The following is a 27,569-nucleotide window of genomic DNA, read 5'->3' as shown; positions in this document are numbered from 1 at the left end:
AACTATTTCAGGAAACAGTAAAATGATGTATTTTTTTTTTTTTATAAACATTATGACAGTGGTTTTCAATGTAACTATTTCAGGAAACAGTAAAATGATGTATTTTTTTTTTTATAAACATTATGACAGTGGTTTTCAATGTAACTATTTCAGGAAACAGTAAAATGATGTTTTTTTTTTTTTATAAACATTATGACAGTGGTTTTCAATGTAACTATTTCAGGAAACAGTAAAAATGATGTATTTTTTCTTTTTTATAAACATTATGACAGTGGTTTTCAATGTAACTATTTCAGGAAACAGTAAAAATGATGATTTTTTTCTTTTTTATAAACATTATGACAGTGGTTTTCAATGTAACTATTTCAGGAAACAGTAAAAATGATGTATTTTTTTCTTTTTTATAAACATTATGACAGTGGTTTTCAATGTAACTATTTCAGGAAACAGTAAAATGATGTATTTTTTTTTTTTATAAACATTATGACAGTGGTTTTCAATGTAACTATTTCAGGAAACAGTAAAAATGATGTATTTTTTCTTTTTTATAAACATTATGACAGTGGTTTTCAATGTAACTATTTCAGGAAACAGTAAAAATGATGTATTTTTTACATTTTTATAAACATTATGACAGTGGTTTTCAATGTAACTATTTCAGGAAACAGTAAAAATGATGTATTTTTTCTTTTTTTATAAACATTATGACAGTGGTTTTCAATGTAACTATTTCAGGAAACAGTAAAATGATGTATGTTTTTTTTTTTTATAAACATTATGACAGTGGTTTTCAATGTAACTATTTCAGGAAACAGTAAAAATGATGTATTTTTTTCTTTTTTATAAACATTATGACAGTGGTTTTCAATGTAACTATTTCAGGAAACAGTAAAAATGATGTATTTTTTCTTTTTTATAAACATTATGACAGTGGTTTTCAATGTAACTATTTCAGGAAACAGTAAAAATGATGTATTTTTTTCTTTTTTATAAACATTATGACAGTGGTTTTCAATGTAACTATTTCAGGAAACAGTAAAAATGATGATTTTTTCTTTTTTATAAACATTATGACAGTGGTTTTCAATGTAACTATTTCAGGAAACAGTAAAAATGATGTATTTTTTCTTTTTTATAAACATTATGACAGTGGTTTTCAATGTAACTATTTCAGGAAACAGTAAAAATGATGTATTTTTTCTTTTTTATAAACATTATGACAGTGGTTTTCAATGTAACTATTTCAGGAAACAGTAAAAATGATATATTTTTTCTTTTTTATAAACATTATGACAGTGGTTTTCAATGTAACTATTTCAGGAAACAGTAAAAATGATGTATTTTTTACATTTTATAAACATTATGACAGTGGTTTTCAATGTAACTATTTCAGGAAACAGTAAAAATGATGTATTTTGTTCTTTTTTATAAACATTATGACAGTGGTTTTCAATGTAACTATTTCAGGAAACAGTAAAAATGATGTATTTTTTTACATTTTTACAATGAGAACCACTCTCATAATGTGGTTCACGACACACTGGTGGTGTGCTAAATGGTTAAAAATGCAAGTCACATGAGAAGCTAATGCTAATGGGGTAGGACCAGTTAGCATCAAACTTTGGGTAAAACACCCTTTTCATTGTTCTCTGGGTGCCTAATATCTTATTTTTTTACTAACTTAAATGCTTCTGTTATGCCCCGTGGTGGTACAATGGTAAGTTTATGGCCTTACAACGCTAAATTCCAGGGTTCAATTTCCCGTGGTGAACACAACAGATAACTACAACAAACACAGAAACAAGTCATGATTATCATCCAGCCCCCCGCTAGTACAGCGGTATGTCTCCGGATTTACAACGCTAAAATCAGCGGTTCGATTCCCCTCGGTGGGCTGAGCAGATAGCCCTTTGTGGCTTTGCTATATGAAAAACACACACACACATTATCATCCACTGAACTGGCTTGTTTACTGTACGGGGTCGAACTTTTACAATGATTTATTTTCTCTTAGATATGGCTCTCATTTACCAACTAAACTCTGTTATCAAGGTATCACACCATGCAGTAACTTAGTGTTCGTTTGTGAAAAACATTTACTTACTCACGTGTGAAAGTCGTGAATATACCATCAACATTTATATATATACACACATGTACATCAAAAATGGAAAATATTGCTGTTTTAACGTAGAATGACATGACTTGTGCAGGTGTAATTTTGGTGATGAATGATTTATTTGAGGGTTATGCCATCGATTTATGTTAATATTTTTATAGCAAGTTAAGACCTATTGGTAACTCACGAAATGAGGTTAATTACCAGCTTTTAACAGAAAATTATTTTAAGGCTTTTAAGTGTATAACATTGTAATTTTAATGGTAGTTTTGCTTGAGTTTCATCCCAATAAGTGTTTAGTTTATGTAAATATATAAATAAACCAACGAGAAAGAAGACTATAACATTTGTGGGTACTTAGGATCAAAGTATATGATGACTAAATTATTTACAGAAAGGTGAAATTGGAGTCAGAGCTCAACAACTTGTGGTGGAAAGTTCAATGGGATGACATCGTGTTTCAGGACAGAGGACACCGTTCGCTTGCTAGTATTGGTACCAGTGAGGATAAGTTATCTATGGCATCTGAAGTGAGTGTCAGTATTAGAACCTTTTCGTATAACATCGAACTTTAAAATGTTAGAGTATTTCTATTACTGATGTCAGTTAAAATACTATTAGTTTTTTATTTTCCTTTTAAATTTTATTTAATACTGTAAAATATTTTGGCTGTCCTGGTGGTTAGAGCACTCGATTCGCGGTTTCGAATCCCACCACCGAGCAGCCTCAATCTTTCTTTCATGTGTTGACCAATCTCACTATTGCTAACTAAAAGAGTAGCCCGAAAGTTGGCGGAGGGTGGTATTGACTACATGTCTCCCCTCTACTCTATTACTCAAAAATTAGGAACGAATACCAGATAACTTTCGAGTAGCTTTGCGCGAAATCAAATAAACAAACGAACACACTATTTAGTTGAGTCTGTCATAACTGAGAGGTTTTTAAATATATATGTAACTTAAAAAAATATAATGTAGGAAATGATGTTTAAACGCGCTTGTACACAAAAAAAACAAAAAACAATGAATATTATTTTAATCGCAACATCCAGTCGCATCCAGTTATTTTATCATGTTTTTATAACGTCCACTACTGGTCGCATCTAGTTATTGCATCATTTTTTTATAACGTCCGCTACTAGTCGCATCTAGTTGTTGCATCATGTTTTTATAACGTCCACTACTAGTCGCATCTAGTTGTTGCATCATTTTCTATAACGTCCACTACTAGTCGCATCTAGTTGTTGCATCATGTTTTTATAACGTCCACTACTAGTCGCATCTAGTTGTTGCATCATTTTCTATAACGTCCACTACTAGTCGCATCTAGTTGTTGCATCATGTTTTTATAACGTCCACTACTAGTCGCATCTAGTTGTTGCATAATGTTTTTATAACGTCCACTACTAGTCGCATCTAGTTGTTGCATCGTGTTGAGTGATTTCGCATTTTCAACCGCGCCTCATAGAATGGCTTTGAGCTTTTGAAGTACAAACATTACAGTTTTGAATTCGTGAGTTCAAACCCTTTCGGTTAACATATTTGACAACGCTAAAGGTCTCATAGATTAATTCACTTTAATCCTGTTTAAAATAATTTAAGTTTGAAGGTAGAATGATAGAGGTTCTAATGAATAATAAAATCGGACAGAGTATACACGCCCTCAGATTGGTATGTTTTGTCCACAAAAATAAAGCTAATAAAAATAAGAGAAGAAAGGTCTCGTACATTAATGTACTCTAATTATGCCAAAGAGATATACAAATGCCACGGCTGTTGAAGGATTCATCTTGTTGTTGTTTCGTGTTGCTATAGCACTGTGTAAAGAATTGAGTGAGCTTATTCATATTTTAGGTAAAACACATAAATGACTCAAGTAACAGTTGGTGAAACACGATAATGGTATTTTGGTTTCAATTTTTGCGTGAGTCGTGTATTATTAGAAACTCCACAACCGACAAAATCCCGGCTCTACAAGTTGAAAAAAAAAGTATTATGTAATTATAAGAAAATCCCAAATCATTAGAACAAATCATTGTTTTTTTTAATAATAAAACTAGTAAGTAAGCTGATATTAATGCTTGTAATAATGTCATTTTTTATATACACAGAAACATGAAGCCAAATCCCAAATAGGAGACTTAACAGAGAGCACAACGCATGGAATAAAAATTGGCTTGTACATGGTAAACACAGTTTTAAAATTTTATTCGTGTATCTTGCTAAAATGTAAAAAAATATAATAAATTATGTTAAGTAATACACAGAATATTTGGAAGGTATTTATAGTTATAAATTATAAAAGTATTATGAATTATTTTTTTATGGTTTTATAAATAGTAAGGGTGTGATGTGTCAATAAAAGTTTGTGTCAACGAATGTTATATTTCGTGTGTTAAGAAATAACTAATAAAAACAAATGCAGGGTCGCAAACTAACAATAACCTTTTCAAATTGGCTCAACATGTCAGGAACAAACGATGAAATAATGTTGCCAATTGTTCATGAAATGCCCTCCCAGTGGCACAGTGGTATGTCTGCGGACTTACATATTAAAAACCGCGTTTCGATACCCGTGGTGGGCAGAGCACAGATAGCCCATTGAGTAGCTTACTTCTAAACAAACAAACAAAAATGTTCATGAAATATTTCTTTAAGTATATACGAAGAGAAAGCTACAGATAACAGTAAAATCGAGCAATAATGAAACACTAATAAAAGAAGTGCTTTCCTTCAAGAATTAATAATAATTTGTATATTACAGTCAGTCCAAAATGGTCACCTTACTCTGGGTGTAACATTGTTATATTGTTACATTCACCCAGGGAAAGAAGAGAAGGTTAATGTCTTGTATATTGTTACATTCACCCAGGGAAAGAAGAGAAGGTTAATGTCTTGTATATTGTTACATTCAGTTACGGAAAGGAAAGACAATTAAAACTTGCATGTTGTTACATTCAGTCACGGAAAGGAAAGACAATTGAAGACTTTCATATTGTTACATTCAGTTACGGAAAGGAAAGACTGTTAAAGACTTGCATATTGTTACATTCAGTCATGGAAAGGAAAGACAATTAAAACTTACATATTGTTACATTCAAACAAAACGGTGAGAGCCGTTTAAAAATGAGTAAACTGGTTTTACAGTTAATCAGAGTAGGAATGTTGTATTTTGATATTATTAACGTTTGGAGAAGATAATATGTGAAATACATAATATTTTGTCTCCAAGCAATTTTTCCACCTCCATAAAATAAAACAAAATCAGGAAGCAGATTAGTCGTATCGACTATGTCCGTTATCGATTGAAATGTTGAAAAATAACGTCATTGTGAACGTAAGATCGTTTCGATTTTATTGAAAGAGACTCAAACAGTCATTACTCTTTCAAAGTGGCATCCCAGTTATTCCATGCAGTGAAGCAGATTTAAGTGGACGTCTCATATAGAAAAAAGAACTGATAGTTGAAACTCCAAAGAGTCAAGGTATCAGTAAATGTAATTAGAACTGTTAAAACTGGAGCAGAAATAACGGTATATGAATGAAGCTAATAACTGGAACATTTCATATAGGGAATCAAAGTAGCTGTCAAGACTATGAAAATTCAAAGACTTCATGTTTCCAGAGCAATTCTCCTGGAATTGAAACAAGTAAGTCAGGCTTTTATTTAACTCTTCGGCAGGAGAGTAAGGCTTTTGTTTAACTGATGCTCTTTCTTCTTGCATCTCAACAGATGAGTAAGACTTTTGTTTAACTCTTCGACAGGTGAGTAAAGTTTTTGTTTAATTGACGCTCTTTCTTCTTGCACCTCAATAGGTGAGCAAGGCTTTTGTTTAACTCACGCTTTTTCATCTTGCATCTCAACGGGTGAGTAAGGCTTTCGTATAACTTACATTTTTCTTCTTCCATCTTAACAGGTGAATAAAGCTTTTGTTTAACTCTTTGACAAGTGAGTAAGGCTTTTGTTTAACTCTTTGACAAATTAGTAAGACTTTTGTTTAACTCTTTGACAAGTGAATAAGGCTTTTGTTTAACTCTTCAACCGGTAAATAAGGCTTTTGTTTTAATCACTCTTTCTTCTTGACAGGTTAACAAGGCTTTTGTTTCTTTTTTCTTGGGTCTCAACAGGTAAGAAAGGCTTTGGTTTAACTCATGCTCTTTCTACTTGCACCTCAATAGGTGAGCAAAGCTTTTGTTTAACTCACGCTTTTTCATCTTGCATCTCAACGGGTGAGTAAGGCTTTCGTATAACTTACATTTTTCTTCTTCCATCTTAACAGGTGAGTAAAGCTTTTGTTTAACTCTTTGACAAGTGAGTAAGGCTTTTGTTTAGCTCTTTGACAAATTAGTAAGACTTTTGTTTAACTCTTTGACAGGTGAGTAGACTTTTGTTTAACTCTATAACAGATTAATAAGGCTTTTGTTTAACTCTTTGACAAGTGAATAAGGCTTTTGTTTAACTCTTTGACAAGTGAATAAGGCTTTTGTTTAACTCTTTGACAAGTGAATAAAGCTTTTGTTTAACTCTTTGACAAATGAGTAAGGCTTTTGTTTAACTCTTTGGCAAGTGAATAAGGCTTTTGTTTAACTCTAAAATAGGTGAGTTAATATTTTGTTTAACTGACGCTCTTTCTTCTTGCGTCTCAATAACTTAGTTAAGCTTTTGTTTAACTCGTGCTCTTTCTTCTCGCATCTCAATAGGTGAGCAAGGCTTTTGTATAACTCTTTGACAAATGAGTAAGGCTTTTGTTTAACTCTTTGGCAAGTGAATAAGGCTTTTGTTTAACTCTAAAATAGGTGAGTTAATATTTTGTTTAACTGACGCTCTTTCTTCTTGCGTCTCAATAACTTAGTTAAGCTTTTGTTTAACTCATGCTCTTTCTTCTCGCATCTCAATAGGTGAGCAAGGCTTTTGTTTAACTCTTTGACAAATTAGTAAGGCTTTTGTCAACTCTACAACAGATGAGTAAGACTTTCGTTTAACTGACGCTTTTTTTTTTGCAACCCAATAGGTAAGTTAATATTTTGTTTAACTGACGCTCTTTCTTCTTGCATCTCAATAGGTGAGTTAAGCTTTTGTTTAACTCGCATGTTTTCTTCTTCCATCTTAACAGTTGAGTAAGACTTTTATTTAACTCTTTGGCAAGTGAGTAAGGCTTTTGTTTAACTCTACAACAAATGAGTAAGGCTTTTGTTTAACTGACCCTCTTTCTTCTTGCACCTCAATAAGTGAGTTAATGTTTTGTTTAATTCCTGCTCTTTCATCTTGCATCTCAACAAGTGAGCAAGGCTTTTGTTTAACACAATCTTGCTTCTTGCATCTTAGTAAGTGAGCAAGGCTTCTGTTTAACTCTCTCTCATGCCTCTTGCATCTCAGCAAGTAAGCAAGGATTCTAACTCACTCTCTTGCTTCTTGCATCTCATCACGAGAGTAAGTCTTTTGTTTATGTCTGCTCTTTGTTCTCATATGTCATCGCAGTACTTAATACCACAATATATATCGACTTTATTTTTTATGTCTTCTTTTGTTTTAGCCTGCGAAAACTTCAGGTTTGTGTACTGTTATATCAAGACAAAATCTACGTATATCTTAATTTTAAAATTAACGAATAGCGAGGTCCAGATATTGGACGACTGTTTTTACCTGATACAAGGTTTTGTAAATAATAAAAAACGGAGCAATGAATCAAGTGAAAACAGTCATTTTTTAATTCAAAATACATGTAAAAACTCATAATAATTAACGCAATTAATTTCAGCGTGGATTAATGAAGCTTCTGTTTACATTTCTATTTCTGTGTTCTGTGGGGTCCTGTGATAGGAAGACTTAATCAACCCACGAGTAATTTGACACATAAATAATTTATAAAATGTATTTAAAAATCCAGTTTTACTTTTGTAGATCCAGTTGGTAGTTTTAGGGTTAACTGGTCATTAATTTAAATTGCATTTCTAACATTGTGTTCATTTAGTCTTGTTATACGTGTAGAGTACTAATGAGGTTCTCAAAAGATAGGCGAGAAAGAAAAAAACACCATCTCTTTCTCAGTTGTGAATAACTTGTAGAGTATTAGCTTTAAAAAGTTTTAATTACATGTTTCAATGAAAGAATATAAACACCAACTGCACTGTCAATTAACGTAATTGTTTGTTTTCTGTTATTAACTGTTTTCGTTGGTGTATTTTTTTCTTCATGTAAATTTCAGATAAGAAACATTACCCACGAGAATCTGGTACGTTTTGTTGGTTTCTGTCCAGACGAACCAAATGTTGCTCTTCTGTCGGAATTCATCTCCAGAGGGAGTCTTCGGGTAAAACGCTTAAAACTTATTTAAATGTTGAATAGTAATAATAAATGGGATTACTGCATAATATAGAGTAGTTTTAGGCTACTCGAATAACTTCTAGTAAACTTTACCAACCTCCTATAACACTACAAATCAAAATTCATTCTTGGTTTTCAAAGCTACAAAACACAATAGGACATCTGGTCGTACATGTTATTTATGATAAATAACATGAAATATTATTGTCGGGCACTAAAAGAACGGTTAATGTTTTCTACTGAAGTCGTTCTCCTTTATCTCTGTCTCAATAAACCGACTGGACCTATGTGACAAGTATCACCAACAGAGGGGGTACGTAACTCGTACAACAATACAACCAAATCCTTATAAGGAGGAATGTAGAAACAGTCGATTTAACTAGCTATACTCATTACACTGTTGAATTATTTAATTTCAATCTAAATAGGTAACCTGCTTTGATCAAAAATAGTATTAATGGTTTTAGTTTCGTAACACCAAAAAAAAATTATATGTATGTTTTTTAACAGCAAGATATGATTTTTAAAAAAATCTACTTTACAACAAATAAATGTATTGTTCAGCTTGAGATATCAAAATCCTACCATAACTGTTTTGTTTTTTCAGTGAAGTCACTCTTGGAAGTTTAAATTTACTTTAATAGAGTTACTGTGTCTCTAGTTCGCTACTTAGTAAAACTACAAAGTAAGGGCTCAATTAAGTCTTTCTTACCTCTATATAACTTTAAAACCATATTTCACAGTACTGTGACCTAGTAACTATTGTTACACATTGTGAATAAGCTCTAAATTTATTATCGCAGGATCTTCTTGATAATGACGTCATCAAGATCGACTGGCCTTTTCGATTTTCCATTATAAATGACATTGTGGAGGTATGTGAAATATTGTCCTTATATGCAATTCTTATGCTCTACAGAAACCAAGAAAAATAAAGCTGGAACAAATCAACACTCCAACGATTAAGTTGTTTTTTTTAATTAAACACAAGGCTACACAATGGGTTATCTATGCTCAACCCACCAAGGGCATCGCAATCCAGTTTCTAGCGTTGTAAGCCCGAGATATGCAACTGTGCCACTGTGGGGGCGCTGATTAATGAAGTTTAATATCAAAGAAAATTTTAAAGACCCGTGATAAACAGTGTATGTACGCGTGCAATTAAGGTAACTCTAGGCCTACAAATAAATCGTGAGTTTCAGTATTAAAATAAAATAAAAGTGTTGTGATGGAAAGTTACAGGTAATTTGTAATTATGAAATTTAAAATAATACTGAAACGTTTACTGATAACCTAAGCCAGTGGTTCCCGGCCCTTATGATTGTTTGTTTGTTTTTAAAATTCGCACAAAGCTGTTGTTGTTGTTGTTGTTTTTAGAATTTCGCACAAAGCTATTCGAGGGCTATCTGTGCTAGCCGTCCCTAATTTAGCAGTGTAAGACTAGAGGGAAGGCAGCTAGTCATCACCACCCACCGCCAACTCTTGGGCTACTCTTTTACCAACGAATAGTGGGATTGACCGTCACATTATACACCCCCACGGCTGGGAGGACGAGCATGTTTAGCGCGACGCGGGCGCGAACCCGCGACCCTCGGATTACGAGTCGCACGCCTTACGCGCTTGGCCATGCCAGGCCGCACAAAGCTACTCGAGGGCTATCTGTGCTAGCCGTCCCTAATTTAGCAGTGTAAGACTAGAAGGAAAGCAGCTAGTCATCACCACCACCGCCAACTCTTGGGCTACTCTTTTACCAACGAATAGTGGGATTGACCGTCACATTATAACGCCCCCACGGCTGAAAGGGCGAGCATGTTTGGCGCGATGGGGATGCGAACCCGCGACCTTCAAATTACGAGACGTACGCCTTAACACGCTTGGCCGGCCCTTATGAAATCATCAAACGCGTCTGACAACAAATTTGTGTCACAGAGCTTTCCACAGCTTGCGTTACAACAACAAATGTTAAAAAACTACAGACCCTTTGTACCTGATACAGCTCACCTATTTAAAACAATGAAGTGACTTGTTATGTTCTGTCGTTACGAAACCTGCTATACCAATAAAGAAATATGATGTAGTCGGATTCCGTTTATATGATTATTATATATTTACTCATTATGATATGTAGAATTCTTGCTTTCCCAAGAACCTTGCGGAACCTCAATATGTCTCAGAACTCCACCTATTACTTCCATTATCTTACCAATTATACACAGAATCAAACCTCACCTATTACCACCACCATCTCTACCAGCAATACACAGGATTACACCCCAGCTATTACCGCCATCACCTCTCCCAGCTATACACAGGTTCAAACCCCACCTGTTACTGCCATTATCTTACCAGCTATACACAGGATCAAATCCCATCTGTTACTGCCTTTATCTTACCAGTTATACACAGAATCAAACCCCACCTATCACCACCACCATCACCTCTACCAGCTATACACAGGATCAAATCCCTCCTGTTACTGCCTTTATCTTACCAGTTATACACAGAATCAAACCCCCCTGTTACCGCCATCACCTCTCTCAGCTATACACATAATCAAACCCCATCTATTACCACTAGCTATACACAGGATCAAATCCCATCTGTTACTGCCTTTATCTTACCAGTTATACACAGAATCAAACCCCACCTATCACCACCACCATCACCTCTACCAGCTATACACAGGATCAAATCCTCCTGTTACTGCCTTTATCTTACCAGTTATACACAGAATCAAACCCCCCTGTTACCGCCATCACCTCTCTCAGCTATACACATAATCAAACCCCATCTATTACCACTAGCTATACACAGGATCAAATCTCACCTGTTACTGCCTTTATCTTACCAGTTATACACAGAATCAAATCCCACCTATTACTACCACCATCTCTACCAGCTATACACAGGATCAAGTCCCACCTGTTACTGCCTTTGTCTTACCAGTTATACACAGAACCAAACCCCACCTATTACTACCACCATCTTTACCAGCTATACACACGATCAAATCCCACCTGTTACTGCCATTATCTTACCAGTTACGCACAGGATCAAATCCCACCTATTAACGTCATCATCTCTGCCAGCTAAACACAGGATCAAACCCGGTTTCAAGATTTTAAAGAGTCTTAGAGTGAAACTAGGAGAATATGAAAGTATGAAGTCTTAGTGATTAACTAAAATAAGTAGTTAATTATAATTGAATTATCTATCAGATGATGAAGTAGAAATCTACAGAATCTATAATGTTTCCTACGCATCCAAGTAACCTTTTAGTTCGGGAAATAAAATTGTTGTTCTGTTAAATAGTGCAGCTTACAGAAGTACGTTGTTGGAACTTAATTTCCTTTGTACTCCTATAAACCAATTGCTACGTCACAGCACAGCTGAGATACGTCTGGCAATTCGCAAGAAATCCAGTTAAAAGCCAAGTAAAAAACTGCAACTCTTGTTACTTTGGGTGAGTAATTAGTAAACTTTTCAAAATATTTTTACTTATTACGGTGTTTTCGTAGACATAATTTCTTTTATGGCACATTGTGCTACTTCATTAAGAGTGAAAAACACAAAATTTGACGGTTTTGGCACAAAAAAGGTAAAGGTTGTAGTGGGTTTCGTTTGTGTGTGTTTTCTTACAGGAAAGCCACATCGGGCTATCTGCTAAGCCCACCGAGGGGAATCGAATCCATGATTTTGGCGTTGTAAATCCATAGACTTACCGCTGTGTTAGCGAGGGGTGTGTCGTTTGAAAACTAAGTGAGATCTTTATTATTAATTTCAGCCGGGCTAGATGGTTTCGTAACTTGACTCGCAGTCCGAGAGTCGCAAGTTCGAATCCACGTCACATCAGACATGCTCGTCCTTTCAACCGTGGGGGCGTTATAATGTGACGATCAATCCCACTATTCGTTGGGAAAAGAGTGGCCCAAGAGTTGGCATCGTGTCTTAATGATTACCAGCCTTCCCTCTAGTCTTACAATGCTAAATTAGAAGACAGCTAGCGCAGATAGCCCTCGTGTAACTTCAAACGCGAAATTTAAAAAAAAACAAAAAACATTTCCGCCGATTCGTTTCGGTATTTTTTTTCTAGCTCTGAAGAGGGAAGGTAATATATAGACATATTATCCCAGTTATTATTAATTGCAGTACATTTTCTATATGTGTTGTAGTTGTGGAAGGTAAGTTATCTATAAACAAATTTTCCAAATGTTTCTACTAACGGTAGTTACCTAAGAAAATATACTTACTTTATTTGATTGAAACTAATGTTTAGTTGAGACTGAAATGATAGTAAACATATGTCTATATATATTTTATCTTTGCGAGTATCTGTATTTAATTCATGAAAGTATCGCATTAATTCACAAAATGCTTATTATATGATCTTATAGTTTGATATGTACACTTTATCTTGTTTTCTATTTAATTCATGAAGCAATTATGTAAAGTAACAAAATGTTTTAAAAACTTGTGGCTGGATATGTTAAGTATTGAAATATTAGGTTTTCTTGCCATTTCTTATATATATGTTTGATTGAACTTAGACGATATATATACAAGTATATCGTCTAACTTCAGTGTAATGATATTTTCTGATAGAGTTATAACAAAACTTATATGTAACAATCTCCTTCATACTTTAGGGACTTGTATTTCTTCATAACAGCCCTATCGGTTTTCACGGGCACTTGAAGTCCACAAACTGTGTGATCGACGGGAGATTTATGGTGAAAATAACAGACTATGGTCTGTTATCACTGTTAGCACAAGTTGCTCCGAACAGTCGTCCAAATCCACGTATGTATAACGTGACGAAAATAAAGTTCTTAGCATTTCTAAAGGATAAAAAAAACATGTCGATATTTTCAACCAGATTGTAAAACAGACGATCGCTTGCCTTAAACCTTCACCAAATTTACTTCCTCCACTAAAACGTTCAGAAGCTCTTTTACTCATTTTATATTTTCACACCATTGTAGCGCCATTAGATTTTCACGACATTGTAGCGCCATTAGATTTTCACGACATTGTAGCGCCATTAGATTTTCACACCATTGTAGTGCCATTAGATTTTCACGCCATCGTAACTTCATTAGATTTTCATACCATTGTATATTCATTAGGTTTTCTTGCTATTTTCATTATAAACCGAAAAAAATCGCTAATTTTGCATGTTTAGTGGTAGACTCATGAATTTGGCATGTTCCAGTGTACACTTTTCCCACGAGTAGTGGTGTTTCTGCCCGTTATATCTCTTATTGTTTTAATAAGTGTTATAATAAAGTGCACAAGTGCTTTATTATGTATTTATTTCTATACACGGTTTCGTCATTTCAAAAAAACGAATTTGTTCAGATGCATAACTGACCGTTAACAGACAGAGAATGGCTTCAGAGTCACGTTTTATTTTTATGTCTAGAAACTTTGCTGTGGACAGCACCAGAACATCTACGTAATAAGATTTTTGGTCAGTATGGCTCAGAAAAGGGTGATATTTACAGCTTTGCTATCATTTTACAAGAAATCATCACCAGGTTGCAGCCTTTTGAAAGATCCGAAAAACAAAATAAAATATTCCCCAAAGGTAAGCCTGTTAAAGAAGTAATCAAAGAAAATGGTGTTAGCCCGAACATGACCAAGTGGTTAACATGTCAGATAAGGGATCCGAGGTTCGAGACATGGTGATACAAAACATGTTTCATCTTTCATTTTTGGATGCATTATAGAATTAAAAGCCGATCATGTTAAGCTGTTGTTAGAAGCAGCTAGTGCTGCATACGGGTCATACCCCATCGGGTCAACATTACTCGATCAGAAATAAACTACACCAGAACCTGTAGGGGTCTCATATCTGACCTTTATTCCATGTGTCATGTGAAATACTGTTCAGTTTTAAAATGTGTTCCTTTATTTTGACAAATTTCATACAAAACCACTCGAGAGTTATCTGTGCTAGCCCTCGCTAATTTTTAAAGTGATAGATTAGAAAGGAACTCACCCAACGCCATCTTTTAGGCTACGCTTTCCAGTCCGAATAGCATAATTTGTCCGTCATTCTTATAAAACATCTACGGTCTCAAAGTAAGGTGCACAACTATTTTCTTGGCGGTTAAAGAGATTCGAATCCCAGGTCAATAGTTCGGCTGCGCTCGGCTCCTGTTCGACAATGCCAAATTATTATAATTATTGATAATACACATTGACTTCCATCTGACTACAAATGATTAGTTTTATTATTTTTTACTGCATACATTCCTACATTTATTTTACAGATCAGACCATACAGATCATAAATCAGTGATTCCAAGTTCAGGGCTATATATATACGTCAGGAATCATAAGTTTAAAGTACTGATTTCCTATACTAATCCACAATAGAATCTGATTTTGTAATAACTAATTACTAATTTGTTACATATCTGAAATCATCTGATTACCTTCCCTCTTGTCTGGTCCCCCACTGGGACAGAGATAAGTTTTCGGACTTACAACGCTAAAATCGGTAGTTGTATTCCCCTTGGTAGGCACAACATGTAGCCTGATGTGGTTTTGCTGTAAGAAAAACACACACATCTCTTTTGTCTTCAATTCCAAATTATAGATGGTTATGTCCAAACTTGTCTTTGACTTAGCTGTTTAGGGTATCTGTCATTCCGGCCCGGCATGGCCAGGTGAGCGACTCGTAATCTGAGAGTTGTGGGTTCCAACCCCTGTCACACCAAACACGCTCGCCCTTTCAGCCGTGGGGGCATTATAATGTGACGGTCAATACCACTATTCGTTGGTAAAAGAGTAGCTCAAGAGTTGGCGGTGGGTAGTAATGACTAGCTGCCTTCCCTCTAGTCCTACACTGCTAAATTAAGGACGGCTAGAGCAGATAGTTCTCGTGTAGTTTTGCGCAAAATTCAAAAACAAACAAAACTAATGCCTTACCCTAAAACAAACGATAATTAAAGTGGATTCGATTGTTTTCGTTATATTTCTCTTGTGGTAACTGCACAGCAACTTTTGCCCTACCCTGAATACACTATTACACATGTGTTTTTGTTTGTTTTTTTTTAATTTTGGACAAAGCTACACGAGGGCTATCTGCGTTAACCGTCTCTAATTTAGCAGTGCAAGACTACAGGGAAGGCAGCTAGTCATCATCACCCACCACCAACTCTTGAGCTACTCTTTTACCAACGAATAGTGTCATTGACTGTGACGTTATAACACCTTCACGGCTAAAATGGCAGACACATTTGGTGTGACCAGAGATTCAAACCCGCGACCCTCAGATTACGGGTCGAGCGTCCTAACCACCTGTCCATGCCAGATCTCAAACGGTTAAGAGTGGAATATCTTTGACCTGCATTGAATCAATCGCAAATATTTTAGATTGGATTGTCGAATATCTTAACTGGTTCGATTCATGTGAATTAAAGGTTGTCCACCCGTTCCCGTCATTCTAGTTATATATATTTAAAATGATTTACCTGTCGCACACTGTACAATTTGTTTCTGCAACAGTACGTAGAAAGAGTACACAGAAATATTCTTAAAACTGTTATGGTTTAGTTGATGAATGAAACTGAGAGAGAGAGATGAAGCCAATGAGTTTTGTTATTATTTCAGAATTTATTAAACACGTGAAACTTACAAATACGTCGTAGGAGATCAGTGCTATTTCTTAAACGATGTGTGTGAAATAGGTGGCATTTTTGTATTTTTTATAGATTTCTAGAATGTTCAAGTAAAAACTGTCTTATTTTGCATTATCATTTTTCTTCTCCTCATAATGATTAGTTAGTTCGTAGTCTGATATCCGTACTGAGAACAAGCCAATATATATAATCTAATTTGGCTTTCATCGGTATTTCAGAAATAATTCACAAAGTTAAGACAGGAACTAAGCCCCCTTTCCGACCTGAGGTTTCACCCGAAGACTGTCCATTAGACTTTTTGAATCTGTTGTGTTCTTGCTGGAGTGAGGATCCAGTATCCAGACCACAGATCTCAGCCATAAAACAACAGATGAAGAAACTCAGCAAGTAATAACTTCTAAGTGTTCAAATTTTTCTGCATTTGAAATATTTTATTTATAGCTAAAAGTAACAAGTGGAAGGTTTGTGGCACATATGGCACAAAATGTATTACACGTAAACGAAGGAAATAAAGTTGAAATTTAAAAAATCTTTTGGATATCGAAAACACAAATTAAGACCAGTCATTTAAATCAGTGAAATATATTTTAAAATAGCATCTAAGTTATTTCTGATGTTCTACGTATCTGTAGAGGAATGGGGAGTGGCAACTTCTTAGACAGTCTGCTGAATCGAATGGAACAGTATGCCACCAACTTGGAACAACTGGTGGAAGAAAAAAGTTCCGCGTTTTTAGAAGAGAAGAAAAAAAGTGAAGCGTTGCTCTATCAGGTTATTCCAAGGTGACCTTACCATTAGAAGTTTTACTTACCATCAGAAGTTTTAGTCTTATAGTAATTTGTTTGTAAGAAAATTCTGTTTTCTTTCTTTACAATAATATAAAATTTGGAATGACAACATGAAGCCAGTTGGGATATTATAGTCGTCTTCCTTTTCAAAAGAGTATTTCTACAAGAATATTATCGTTTTATTAGATATTATAAATACGAACAAATGCAGTATATGTCCTTGTTTGTTTTTATAACACCAGATGTCCTCACGGTAAAAAGTGGTAAGTTTACAGACTAAAAGTGCTAAAATCCGGGTCTTAGTTTTCTATGGTGTATCAGGTCATCCCATAAGTAATGTCCGAAAATTTAGTACAGAAAGTGCATCATCATTTCTGTCTTTGTAGAAGGGTTCAATGAATAAAATATATAGTAGGACCTGTATAAAAATGTTCAGACAAATAAAAAAAACTAACCAAACTCCACTTTTTCAGATCATCAATGGAATAAACTCTTACGAAGATGGATGTGTCTGAGGAGCTCATTAGGAATATAATGATTTATAAGTTTAAAAAAGGCAATAGTGCAGCAGAAACTACACGAAACATTCAAGGTGTTTATGGTGCAGAGTCTCTCAATGAAAGAAAATGTCGATAATGGTTTCAGAAGTTCAGGTCAGATAACTACAGCTTAAGTGATACGACCCGTTCAGGTCGTCCTGTTCAGTTTAATTATGACTTGCTGCTGGCTTCACTTGATAAAGATTGTGTTGTAACAGTTAAAGAACTAGCACAAAAGCTTAATTCAACTCATTTAACAGTTCACCGTCATCTGCAACAGTTTGGAAAGGTGTCAAAACTTGGAAAATGGGTTCACCTTAGAGCAAGAGTGGACATTTGCACTTTTCTGAACTCTCGTGAACGTAACTTACTTTTTTGGACAGGTTAGTGACTGGAAATGAAAAATGGATATTTTATAAAAATGTTAAGCGCTGCAGACAATGACTCAGTGCAGGTGAACTGGCTAAAGCACAGCCTAAAACGGGCCTCCATCGAGGAGTCTTTATAAGCGTTTGGTGCTATATTGTTGGTGTAATCCACTTTGAGTTGCTGCCACTCAATGTAATGATTACATGAGGCTTCTATTATCAATATTAGAGCGCTTGAATGTTTCACTGAAAGAAAAGAAACCTGCTTTTATCAGTCGTAAAGATGTTGTGTTACACCAGTATAATACACGACCCCATACAGCAAGGATTACATCTGCAAAGATTGAAGAGCTAGACTGGGAAGAACTTCCACATCCTCCTTATTCTTCAGACCTTGACCCATCTGATTATCATCTATTCCGAAATTTGCAGAACTATCTTGATGGGAAAGAGCTTGGAACACGTGAATATGTCAAAACTACCCTCTCTACATTCTTTTCCTCCAAACCCCAATCATTTTATAGAAGTGGCATTCAGAAGCTTCTGAATCGTTGGCATGAAGTAATTAATAATAATGGAAGAGAACATACATTATTGATTAAATAACCTTGAAAGTGTTTGAAATCCTTTCTCTTTTTCTAAACCTAAAATCGGATATTACTTAAGGGATGATCTGATACACAGTAGATAGTCCAGTGTGGATTTGCTCAAAATCAAACATGTACCATCAGGTTTCTTTGTTTTTAACCAAATGTTTTTCGAAACCGTAGGTACATAGCTGAACAACTCAAGGCTGGAAACCATGTTAAGCCTGAAACCTTTGAATCTGTGACCATCTTCTTTAGCGATATTGTGGGATTCACGTCGCTTTCAGCCGAGAGTACAGCGATGGAGGTATGAATTAATTTACAGTTCGCATCAAACACGTACGATTTTATTCTTTGTTAAGTGTGATTTAATCTATTTGTAATACCTGCGTATACAGATATATAAAAATGATTCGATTGTTTTCAAAACGAGTTTAATTTTTTTGTGACTAATTGGCTTCTCTATAGTATAGTTCTTGAAACACATGATATACGATCATACTCAAACATACTTCCATGTACAGTTAATGAGACTAAGTTTTAGAAACAGCTGATAATATATTAACATCACGTGGCAGTAAAACAAAACCTTATCAAAGGTAATGTTTTCTTTGTCAACTACCCTTGACACTAACTATACTTTAGTGATATTATGAAAACTAATATTTTTGCTTTTAAAATAAAAATCTTATATTTAGTTTGTACCCGATGGGACAGCAATAATTTTACGGACCAACAACGATAAAATATGGGGCAAGATTCCCAGAGATGAACAGAGGAGATTCGCCCAATGTGACTGTACTCTAAAAAGAACACGTATACATACAATTAGCTTTCTTGTGTTACGTATTACGATTTCAAATAACCTAAAACTGATTTAAAAGATAATTTAAATTTCAAAGTTAATTAAATGTCGATATGCACCCAATTTATGATACTTGCCAACAAGACTGATATATACAGTTTTTCTTTTAATACAAATATATTTTAACCTACAAACAATAATACAGTTTACAATAAAGGTTGTTATTAATAATGTTCTATGTACATAAATATAAACTTATAAACAATATCGAGTTATCTTGATGTCTTATCGAATATTCACGATGAGCGAGTTAATTTCGATTTGATGTAGGTACAATTCACTTAACAGGAAGCTAGGTAGCTCTATGTTCTTATTTCACCAGCCAGTCGCCGATCTATTTCATCGCTAAATTTAAGTAATATTTTTCATAAAAGAACTAACGTCCGTTGTGAATCCGCTAAAGTTGAATGGTTTGTAACGTTCGAAAATTATAATAGTTTCTAGTCAGATATCTGAAGTTCCCTATTATTAAACGTTAATCACAGTTATAACTTCCGAATTTTATAGTGTACTAACTATAACAAACCAATAATATGTACTGTCTCTTGGCGCATCGTGTTGGTTACATTTATAGGCGTGAGGAGAGTTTCCAGAAATTTCAGCCTGCACAACAATACTGACGATACACAAGTGTTTACGTACAAACGTTTATTGTTGTTTATTATACTCGAGAATTTTCTATAACTTTAAGTAAATAGGCGGGAATTTCGCAATTCAGATTTAACACTATAAATATGTATATTTCTAAATATATAATTAAATGAAACAAACATCGGTATTAAAATAGATATACAACAGTAAATCCGTCACATCTTGATATATGCAAATTACTTATTTTTTATGAATATCAAGGAACTTTTGAAACAAAAACGATCGTGTTGTAATAAGAAGAATTAATTTTGTAATTTTTTTACTGTAGTATTGCACGTGATTTCTTTTACGTCATTATACACGTCATTCAAACTATTTTCCAAATTTCTTTGATTAATTGTGAGGGATTGAGCGCAGTTTTATGGTGAAGTTAGATTAACTGACTTACATGTTACTAGTCACTAGAGCAGATGGATCAACTAGGTTTTAAGAACAGTCACAAATTATGATTGTTGTAGAAGTTAGAAGAAGGTATGCTATTCAAACCACTGGTAAAGTTCCTGGTATCAACTTTTTTACCGGTACTTCGTGTTCTGATATTAAATATCATCTTATTCTTTGAGTCAGTACCAGATGTCTAGAGTACCATCCGGCCAGCACGTGTTTTACGATTTTAATGTTATTACAGGTTGTTGATTTGCTAAACGACCTCTATACGACTTTCGACGATATCCTTGAAAACTATGACGTATATAAGGTGAGAAACATTTTATTTACTTTATATTTGTTTCAAACACAACATGAGAGAGTGCTGGAATATATGTGTATTTTCAAGATATTTCATGTGGATATATACATAACAGACTTAGTTGTCTCTTTAACGACACAAGTTGTGGAAATCTGATAAAATCTACTTTGATTAAATGTAACACAAAAACGGAAGAAGCATTCCCATACACGGAGTTCAATTTTTTAACAATCGGACGGACAGCTCAAGTTTAGTAGCTGTTTCAATTGTTGCTAGGCCTAGCATGGCCTAGCGCGTTAAGGCGTGCGCTTCGTAATCTGAGGGTCGCGGGTTCGCGCCCGAGTCGCGCCAAAACATGCTCGCCCTCCCAGCCGTGGGGGCGTTATAATGTTACAGTCAATCCCACTATTCGTTGGTAAAAGAGTAGCCCAAGAGTTGGCGGTGGGTGGTGATGACTAGCTGCCTTCCCTCTAGTCTTACACTGCTAAATTAGGGACGGCTAGCACAGATAGCCCTCGAGTTGCTTTGTGCGAAATTCCAAAAAACAAACAAACAAAAAACAAACAATTGTTGCTTCGTGAAGCCGACTCCAAACGAAAATAGCATACACTACTGCGCTCAGTTTGTTTTTGTTTACTGCTGGTCTGTTACCAGTGGCAATCACGTCAAATGACGCCAAACGCACACACGCCGTCCCCATAAATTCAATAAAGTAAATGCTATGGGTTTCGAGCGCGGGTACATTTGCTGGTGTATATATATATATATAATTTTAAGAATTTTACTTTATAATGTAGTAAAATGCATTTAATTTATAACAGTAACATAATAATTAGCTTTGAAAAGTATTGTTATTTAAACACTGTGTCACATTTCCAACTAAAATTTTTCATCTCGGTTTCGTCCACTCGATTGGGCAGTGGTAAGTTTATGACTTACAACGTTACAAGCCAAGGCTCGAGTCCTCGCGGTGAACACACAGCATATACGCCAAGGTGGCTTTGCTCTAAACCAAAAAACATATTAGTTTCAAATAGATCAAATTTATGTATAACTATTGTTTATATATATATATATATATCTTGTAACAATAGCGTACAATGTAAAAATTGATCAAATTAATATACAATATTATTATTGTTTATACACATAACGTTCAACACTATTGTTAGTTTAATAATCAGTATCGTATTTCTTTCTGATGACATTAAAAGTAAGACACTTAAACTCGATCATTTTACGTACTCTAAAAAATAATAATACATCATTGTTTTGGCATTTACAATTCCTCTAATATGAGCCAACTTACGACAAAAAGTATATATACACTGCTGGCCAAATCTTAAGGCCAATGAACATAAATAAAAAATATGCATTTTGCGTTGTTAAACTCTACCACTTATTTGAGTAGAGCTTCGAAAGATGAAAATAAGAAAAGGGAAAATAAAAATAAAAACTTCTTACCATTTAATAGGGCAAATGTGAACACTATGAAATAAGCCTAAATACTAGCTGGTCAAATGTTTAAAACCATACCACAAGGAAGTCCTAAAAGAGAGGTAGGAAATGCCCAACAAAAGGTCTCAGTAGTGAGTTGCACGGCCGTCATTGCGAATAACTTCAAACATTCGCTTTGGCATGATCGATAGAAGCGTTTGCAGAAGGCTGACCGAAATGTTATTCCAAGTGATGAAAATGGCTTCACGAAGATCATGCACTGTTTGGAATTGACGTCCATTTCTATAGACTTCCCTTGCCATCCACCCCCAAACATTTTTAATGGGGTTCAGATCGGGCGAACACGCTGGATGGTCCAAAAGAATCACGTTATTCGCCATGAAAAAGTCCTTTGTCCTGCGAGCATTGTGGATTGCAGCGTTGTCCTGCTGAAAGATTCAGTCATTTCCACACAAGCGAGGGCCTTCCGTTAATAAGGATGCTCTCTCCAACATGCCAATGTAGCCAGCTACTGTTTGACGCTCCTGTATAACCTGAAGCTCTATTGTTCCTTGGAAGGAGAAAACACCCCAGATCATGATGGAATCTTCTTCATGTGCCGTGTAAAAAATGTCTCCGGTGGGATATTCTTATCGTACCAGTAACGTTGGAAACCATCTGGACCATCCAGGTTAAATTTTTTCTCATCAGAGAACAAAACATTCTCACACTTTTCAATGTTCTGTGTTTGGTGCTTCTCAGCAAAGTTTAACCGTGGTGTTTCGTGGTGTGGAAGAAGGCGTGGCCTCTGAAGACGTTTCCGGTTTTTTAAGCCTTTCTCTCGTAGATGCCGTCTTATTGTTCTTGAGCTGCATTCTGCGTCCGTAAGGGCCTTAATATGGTTCGACGATCGACTGGTGTCTTGCCGAACAACTTGTCGAATCTTCCTGCTCAACGCCGGCGAAATTTTCTTCGGCCGACCACTTGAAATTCTCGTTCCATATCCCTCAGGGTCTTTTAAAAAATTTGCAACAGCAGTTTTACTATGCCCAATCTCACCAGCGATGGCACGTTGCGAGAGACTTGCTTTTACAGCTCGACAATTCTGTCACGTTCAAACTCTGTGAACTTTTTAGCCTTTGCCATGTTTTTACCCAATGTGACACAGGAGATGTCAGTTGGAGATGTTGACAACGCTAATGCTTGAACACAAATGACTAAATTTCGTTACGTGTTTACCGATTAACGCTTCGTTTCAGTATGGTCTTAAACTTTTGATCAGCTAGTATTTAGGCTAATTTCATAGTGTTCACATTTTCCCTATTAAATGCTAAAAAAAGTTGGTTTTTTTCCATTTTCTTTTTTTCATCTTTCGAAGCTCCACTCAAATAAGTGGTTGATTCTAACAACGCAAAATGCATATTTTTTTCTTTATGTTCATTTGCCTTAAGATTTTGGCCAGGAGTGTATACGTATACATCACAAAACGTTTCACTAATTTAAAAGTCATTGTTATATTAGAGACTATTTTTGATAAATTCATTAGAGCTAAACGTTGTTAGAGGGGAACTATTCTATCGACCAAAGTTTTAGACACGCGGGAGAGTTGGTTCGTATATTAACACAATATTACCTTATAGTGGTGAGCTCCTAACCTTCATAGCTTGGAGTCGAAAAAGGTTATATCAATAACCTCGAGTCAGCTCAGGTTACGAACCTAGTTTGTCCCTCTGAAGGGCAGGAACATAGATTTACTTCAAAATACTTTATGCAGTCTATTTAATGTGTTGCATACAAGATATTTACTAGTTAATTGTGAAAGACGGCAATGTATGTCATCACACATAAACATTCAGTTAAATTATTTAAGGACATTAGAGCATGCCCCCAGTGGCTCAGCAGTATGTCTGCGGTCTTACAACGCTAAAAACCGGGTTTTAATACTCATGGTGGGCAGAACACATATCGCCCTTTGTGTAGCTTTGTGCTTAATTCCAAACAACAACATTAAAACACATAAAGGGAAAAATTCTAGTTAGAAGTTTTATGATCTAATTTAATTATAGTTTGTGGGCTAAACGGAGTGCAATAGAGTAGATGAACCAGGTATCCTTGTCTCCAAGATTTGGATAAATGAGGATTACATCAAGTAATGTAAAGGAACACACACAGTATGGCAATACCATGAGATTAAGAAACGTAATGGATCCTCATTTCAGAATTGGAATGTTTCTCACACTCCTTTCAGGTGAGCCTTTTTTTTTTTTTTTTTGGTTTCTACAGGTGTGCATTAACAACAGACATCCAAATTTTCAAACTAAGGGAATTCATTTAGACATTTCTTTACACTTCAGATGTTTCTTCCTACAGTTCTCTCAATCTATTTAGAATAAATTTTACATCACCCTTCATTTATCCATATTTTCCAGGTTGAGACTATCGGTGACGCTTACATGGTCGTGTCAGGACTTCCGGTTTCAAACGGAAATGAACACGCACGAGAGATTGCACGCATGTCCATAACGCTTAGAGAAGCCATTCGTAATTTTAAGATCCGTCATCGTCCAGAACGAACACTGCAAATCAGAATAGGAATGCACACTGGTGAGATTTGTGTTGCATATTTATTTCGGACAAGTCCCCGATTCATTATGTTACGAACATTGTGTATTACTATTTCAAATAGCCGGAAATTTTAATTTAGAAATTATTAAATTTATTATATTTGCTAACAAGATTGATACACACAATTTTCTTTTTTTAACATAAATACATTTTAATATATAAACTAAAAAGACAATACAATTTATAATAACAGTTATTACTAATAGTTATTACAAATGATGGTTTATATGCAAGTTTTTTTTTACAAACTTACAGACAATACCGATTCTTATACCTGGTCCAGAACTGAATACTTTATCGACGACCCTGGTCATCGACGAATAAATCAGTTCAGAGTTGATATTGTCACACCTCGCTTAAGCTAGTTAGCTTGATTAGCCTCACACCCCTAAAAGTTCATTTTTTTCTGGCGAAGATATTTAATGTCTTCGTAAAAAATACGAACGTCCGAAGCTAACACACTGAGGTTAAACGGTTTGTAATGTTCGAAATCTATATACGTTCCTGGTCAAATATCTATAGTTTTCCCATTAATAAGCGTTAATCACAGTTACAGCTTTCGAGTTTTGTAGTGTACCAACTGCCATAACCCACCAAAATAAACTGTCTCTTATGGCATTGCGTTTATAAGTTTGAGATGAGATTTTCTAGAAATTTCAGCTAATGCAACAATACTAGTATTTATATACTTATGTACATTGTTGATTCTTACGCTCGAGAATCTTCTACATATTCAGTAAACAGGCGGGAATTTCGCAATACACATTTAATGGTATAAGTTACATGCATTTATAAATATATATTTAACTGAAACAAACATCTATATTAAAATAAATATATAATAATAAATCCATCACAAAAAGCTTTGTGCTCTATACCATTTTTGGTGCCATGTACTTTACTCGTCTCAAGTATAGAACAAGTATATAGCATTTAGGCTAGCATTCTGGAATATATGTCATGTCGTCTGACCAGCTCTGGTACTAAATCAATTGCTTCGTCGGCAGTAACCTTCAATATACCAAATGTAATGGAAGTTGAACAGATACACTTTCTTGATAGAATCATGTATCAGATCAGTTTCAAAGAAGATAGACAAAAATGATAAGGAATGTATTTTATTTTAGCGTTTACCCGTTGTTTCTGATTCCAAAGTTTTATATTAGGCCTGATTCAATATCATGTTCTTTGAGGTAAAATACAAGTGTCATTACAGGTTCGTGTGCTGCTGGTGTGGTAGGCCTAAAGATGCCACGTTACTGCCTATTTGGTGACACTGTTAATACTGCATCTCGCATGGAAAGCAATGGAGAAGGTAAGGTTTCTTCAATAGGAGCTGGAAACATGGCCCTGTCATGCGATATTAATGATTTAATGCCAACAAAAATCATATTTTAAAACATGTATTGCATCCTTAATAACCCCAACAGCTCAGTGTAAGTTTACGACGCTAAAAATCGGGTTTCAATACTCATAGTTGTCAGAGCACATATAGCCAATGGTGTAGCTTTAGGCTTAACAACAATCAAACTAAAATCAATATTTAAACATTTCAAAGGATTTGTCGAAAGAAGTAAATATAAATAATTATAATACTGATGTATTTGTTTTATTTGTTTTTATTTAAGCACAGAACTAAACGAAGAATTACTGTGGGACCACCACGTATTAAGAAACCCGGTTTCTAACGTTGTAAGCCTTCAGGCTTTCCGCCATTTTCATTCTTCTCTTATAAAATCTTCTATTTTATCCCCCCACATTGTAGGACCGACATGGCTACGTGGTTAGGGCGTTCGACTCATATTCCGAGGGTCGCAGGTTCGAATTCCTATCACAGCAAACATGCTCGCCCTTTCAGCCGTGGGTCAATTCCATTATTCGTTGGTAAAAGAGTAGCCCACTAGCTGTCTTTCCTCTAGTCCTACACTGCTAAATATGGGACGATAACACAAATAGGCTTCTCATAACTTTGCACGAAGTTCAAAAGAAACAAACAATCCTATACTGCAGTATATGATTTTGTTTGTTTTGAATTTCGCACAAAGATACTAGAGGGCTATCTGTGCTAGCCTTCCCTAATTTAGCAGTGTAAGACTAAAAGGAAGGCAGCTAGTCGTCATCACCCACCGCCAACTCATGGGCTACTCTTGTTACCAAAGAATAGTGGGATTGACCGTCACATTATAACGCCCCCACGGTTGAAAGGGCAAGCATGTTTTGTGCGACGGGGATTCAAACCCACGACCATCGGATTAGGAGTCGAACGCCTTAACACGCTTGGCCATGCCAGGTCACTGCAGTATATGAAACAATAATTTTTCAGATCTATCTCTCTATGATGAACCATTCACAAAAACTTGAAAAACTTCTCGGTCTGGGAGGCTTTCTTACTTCGTCTCGGCTAGGTAAATCATTCTTACATACGTAATGTTTAACTACCAGTTCACGGTAATTTAATATAATATATTTATTTTCAAGATTATTATAAATAAGATAAATATTTGCGTAGTGAATTTTTTTTGTTAATCTTTTAAAACATTTTAGGAATTTTCGCGTGAGAAAAAATGTTCATGAATAGTTATGATGAAATAGTGATATTGAAATGTTCATATTGCTCATCTATTATCTTTAAAGGTATGACCAGGTGGTTAGGGCACTCCACGCGTAATCTGAGGGTCGCTGGTTCGAATCCCCGTCACACCAAACGTTATAATGTGACGGTCAATCCCACTATTTATTGATAAAAAAGTAGCTCAGGAGTTGGTGGAGGGTGGTAATGACTAGCTGCTTTCCCTCTAGTCTTACACTGCTAACTTAGGGACGGCTAGCACAATATACCCTTGTGTAGCTTTGCGCGAAATTAAAAAAAACAAAAAAAACAAAACAAATTGTCTTTAAGATCAAAATCACACAGCTTCTTGGTTGTTAT

General features: G+C 35.1%; 1 protein-coding gene across 2 annotated transcripts in view; it reads left to right on the top strand.

Moving 5' to 3' along the window:
• LOC143239494 (atrial natriuretic peptide receptor 1-like) overlaps positions 1 to 27,569 on the top strand; it is a 46,700-nt gene that overhangs the window by 15,490 nt on the left and 3,641 nt on the right. The window contains exons 5-17 of one of the 2 annotated variants that reach the window (XM_076480610.1): positions 2,514 to 2,649; positions 4,230 to 4,304; positions 5,691 to 5,768; positions 8,325 to 8,429; positions 9,247 to 9,318; positions 13,090 to 13,243; positions 13,866 to 14,030; positions 16,311 to 16,479; positions 16,725 to 16,874; positions 18,558 to 18,681; positions 20,519 to 20,587; positions 24,445 to 24,619; positions 25,857 to 25,955. In XM_076480610.1, the coding sequence (XP_076336725.1) occupies positions 2,514 to 2,649; positions 4,230 to 4,304; positions 5,691 to 5,768; positions 8,325 to 8,429; positions 9,247 to 9,318; positions 13,090 to 13,243; positions 13,866 to 14,030; positions 16,311 to 16,479; positions 16,725 to 16,874; positions 18,558 to 18,681; positions 20,519 to 20,587; positions 24,445 to 24,619; positions 25,857 to 25,955 (1,571 nt within the window). The remainder of the gene's footprint in view (positions 1 to 2,513; positions 2,650 to 4,229; positions 4,305 to 5,690; positions 5,769 to 8,324; positions 8,430 to 9,246; positions 9,319 to 13,089; positions 13,244 to 13,865; positions 14,031 to 16,310; positions 16,480 to 16,724; positions 16,875 to 18,557; positions 18,682 to 20,518; positions 20,588 to 24,444; positions 24,620 to 25,856; positions 25,956 to 27,569) is intronic. The other variant, XM_076480611.1, reaches the window with a different exon arrangement.

The sequence above is a fragment of the Tachypleus tridentatus genome, chromosome 13 (genome assembly GCF_004210375.1).
Source record: "Tachypleus tridentatus isolate NWPU-2018 chromosome 13, ASM421037v1, whole genome shotgun sequence".
NCBI lineage: Eukaryota > Metazoa > Arthropoda > Merostomata > Xiphosura > Limulidae > Tachypleus > Tachypleus tridentatus.
This window is presented reverse-complemented; position numbering and strand designations above follow the sequence as displayed.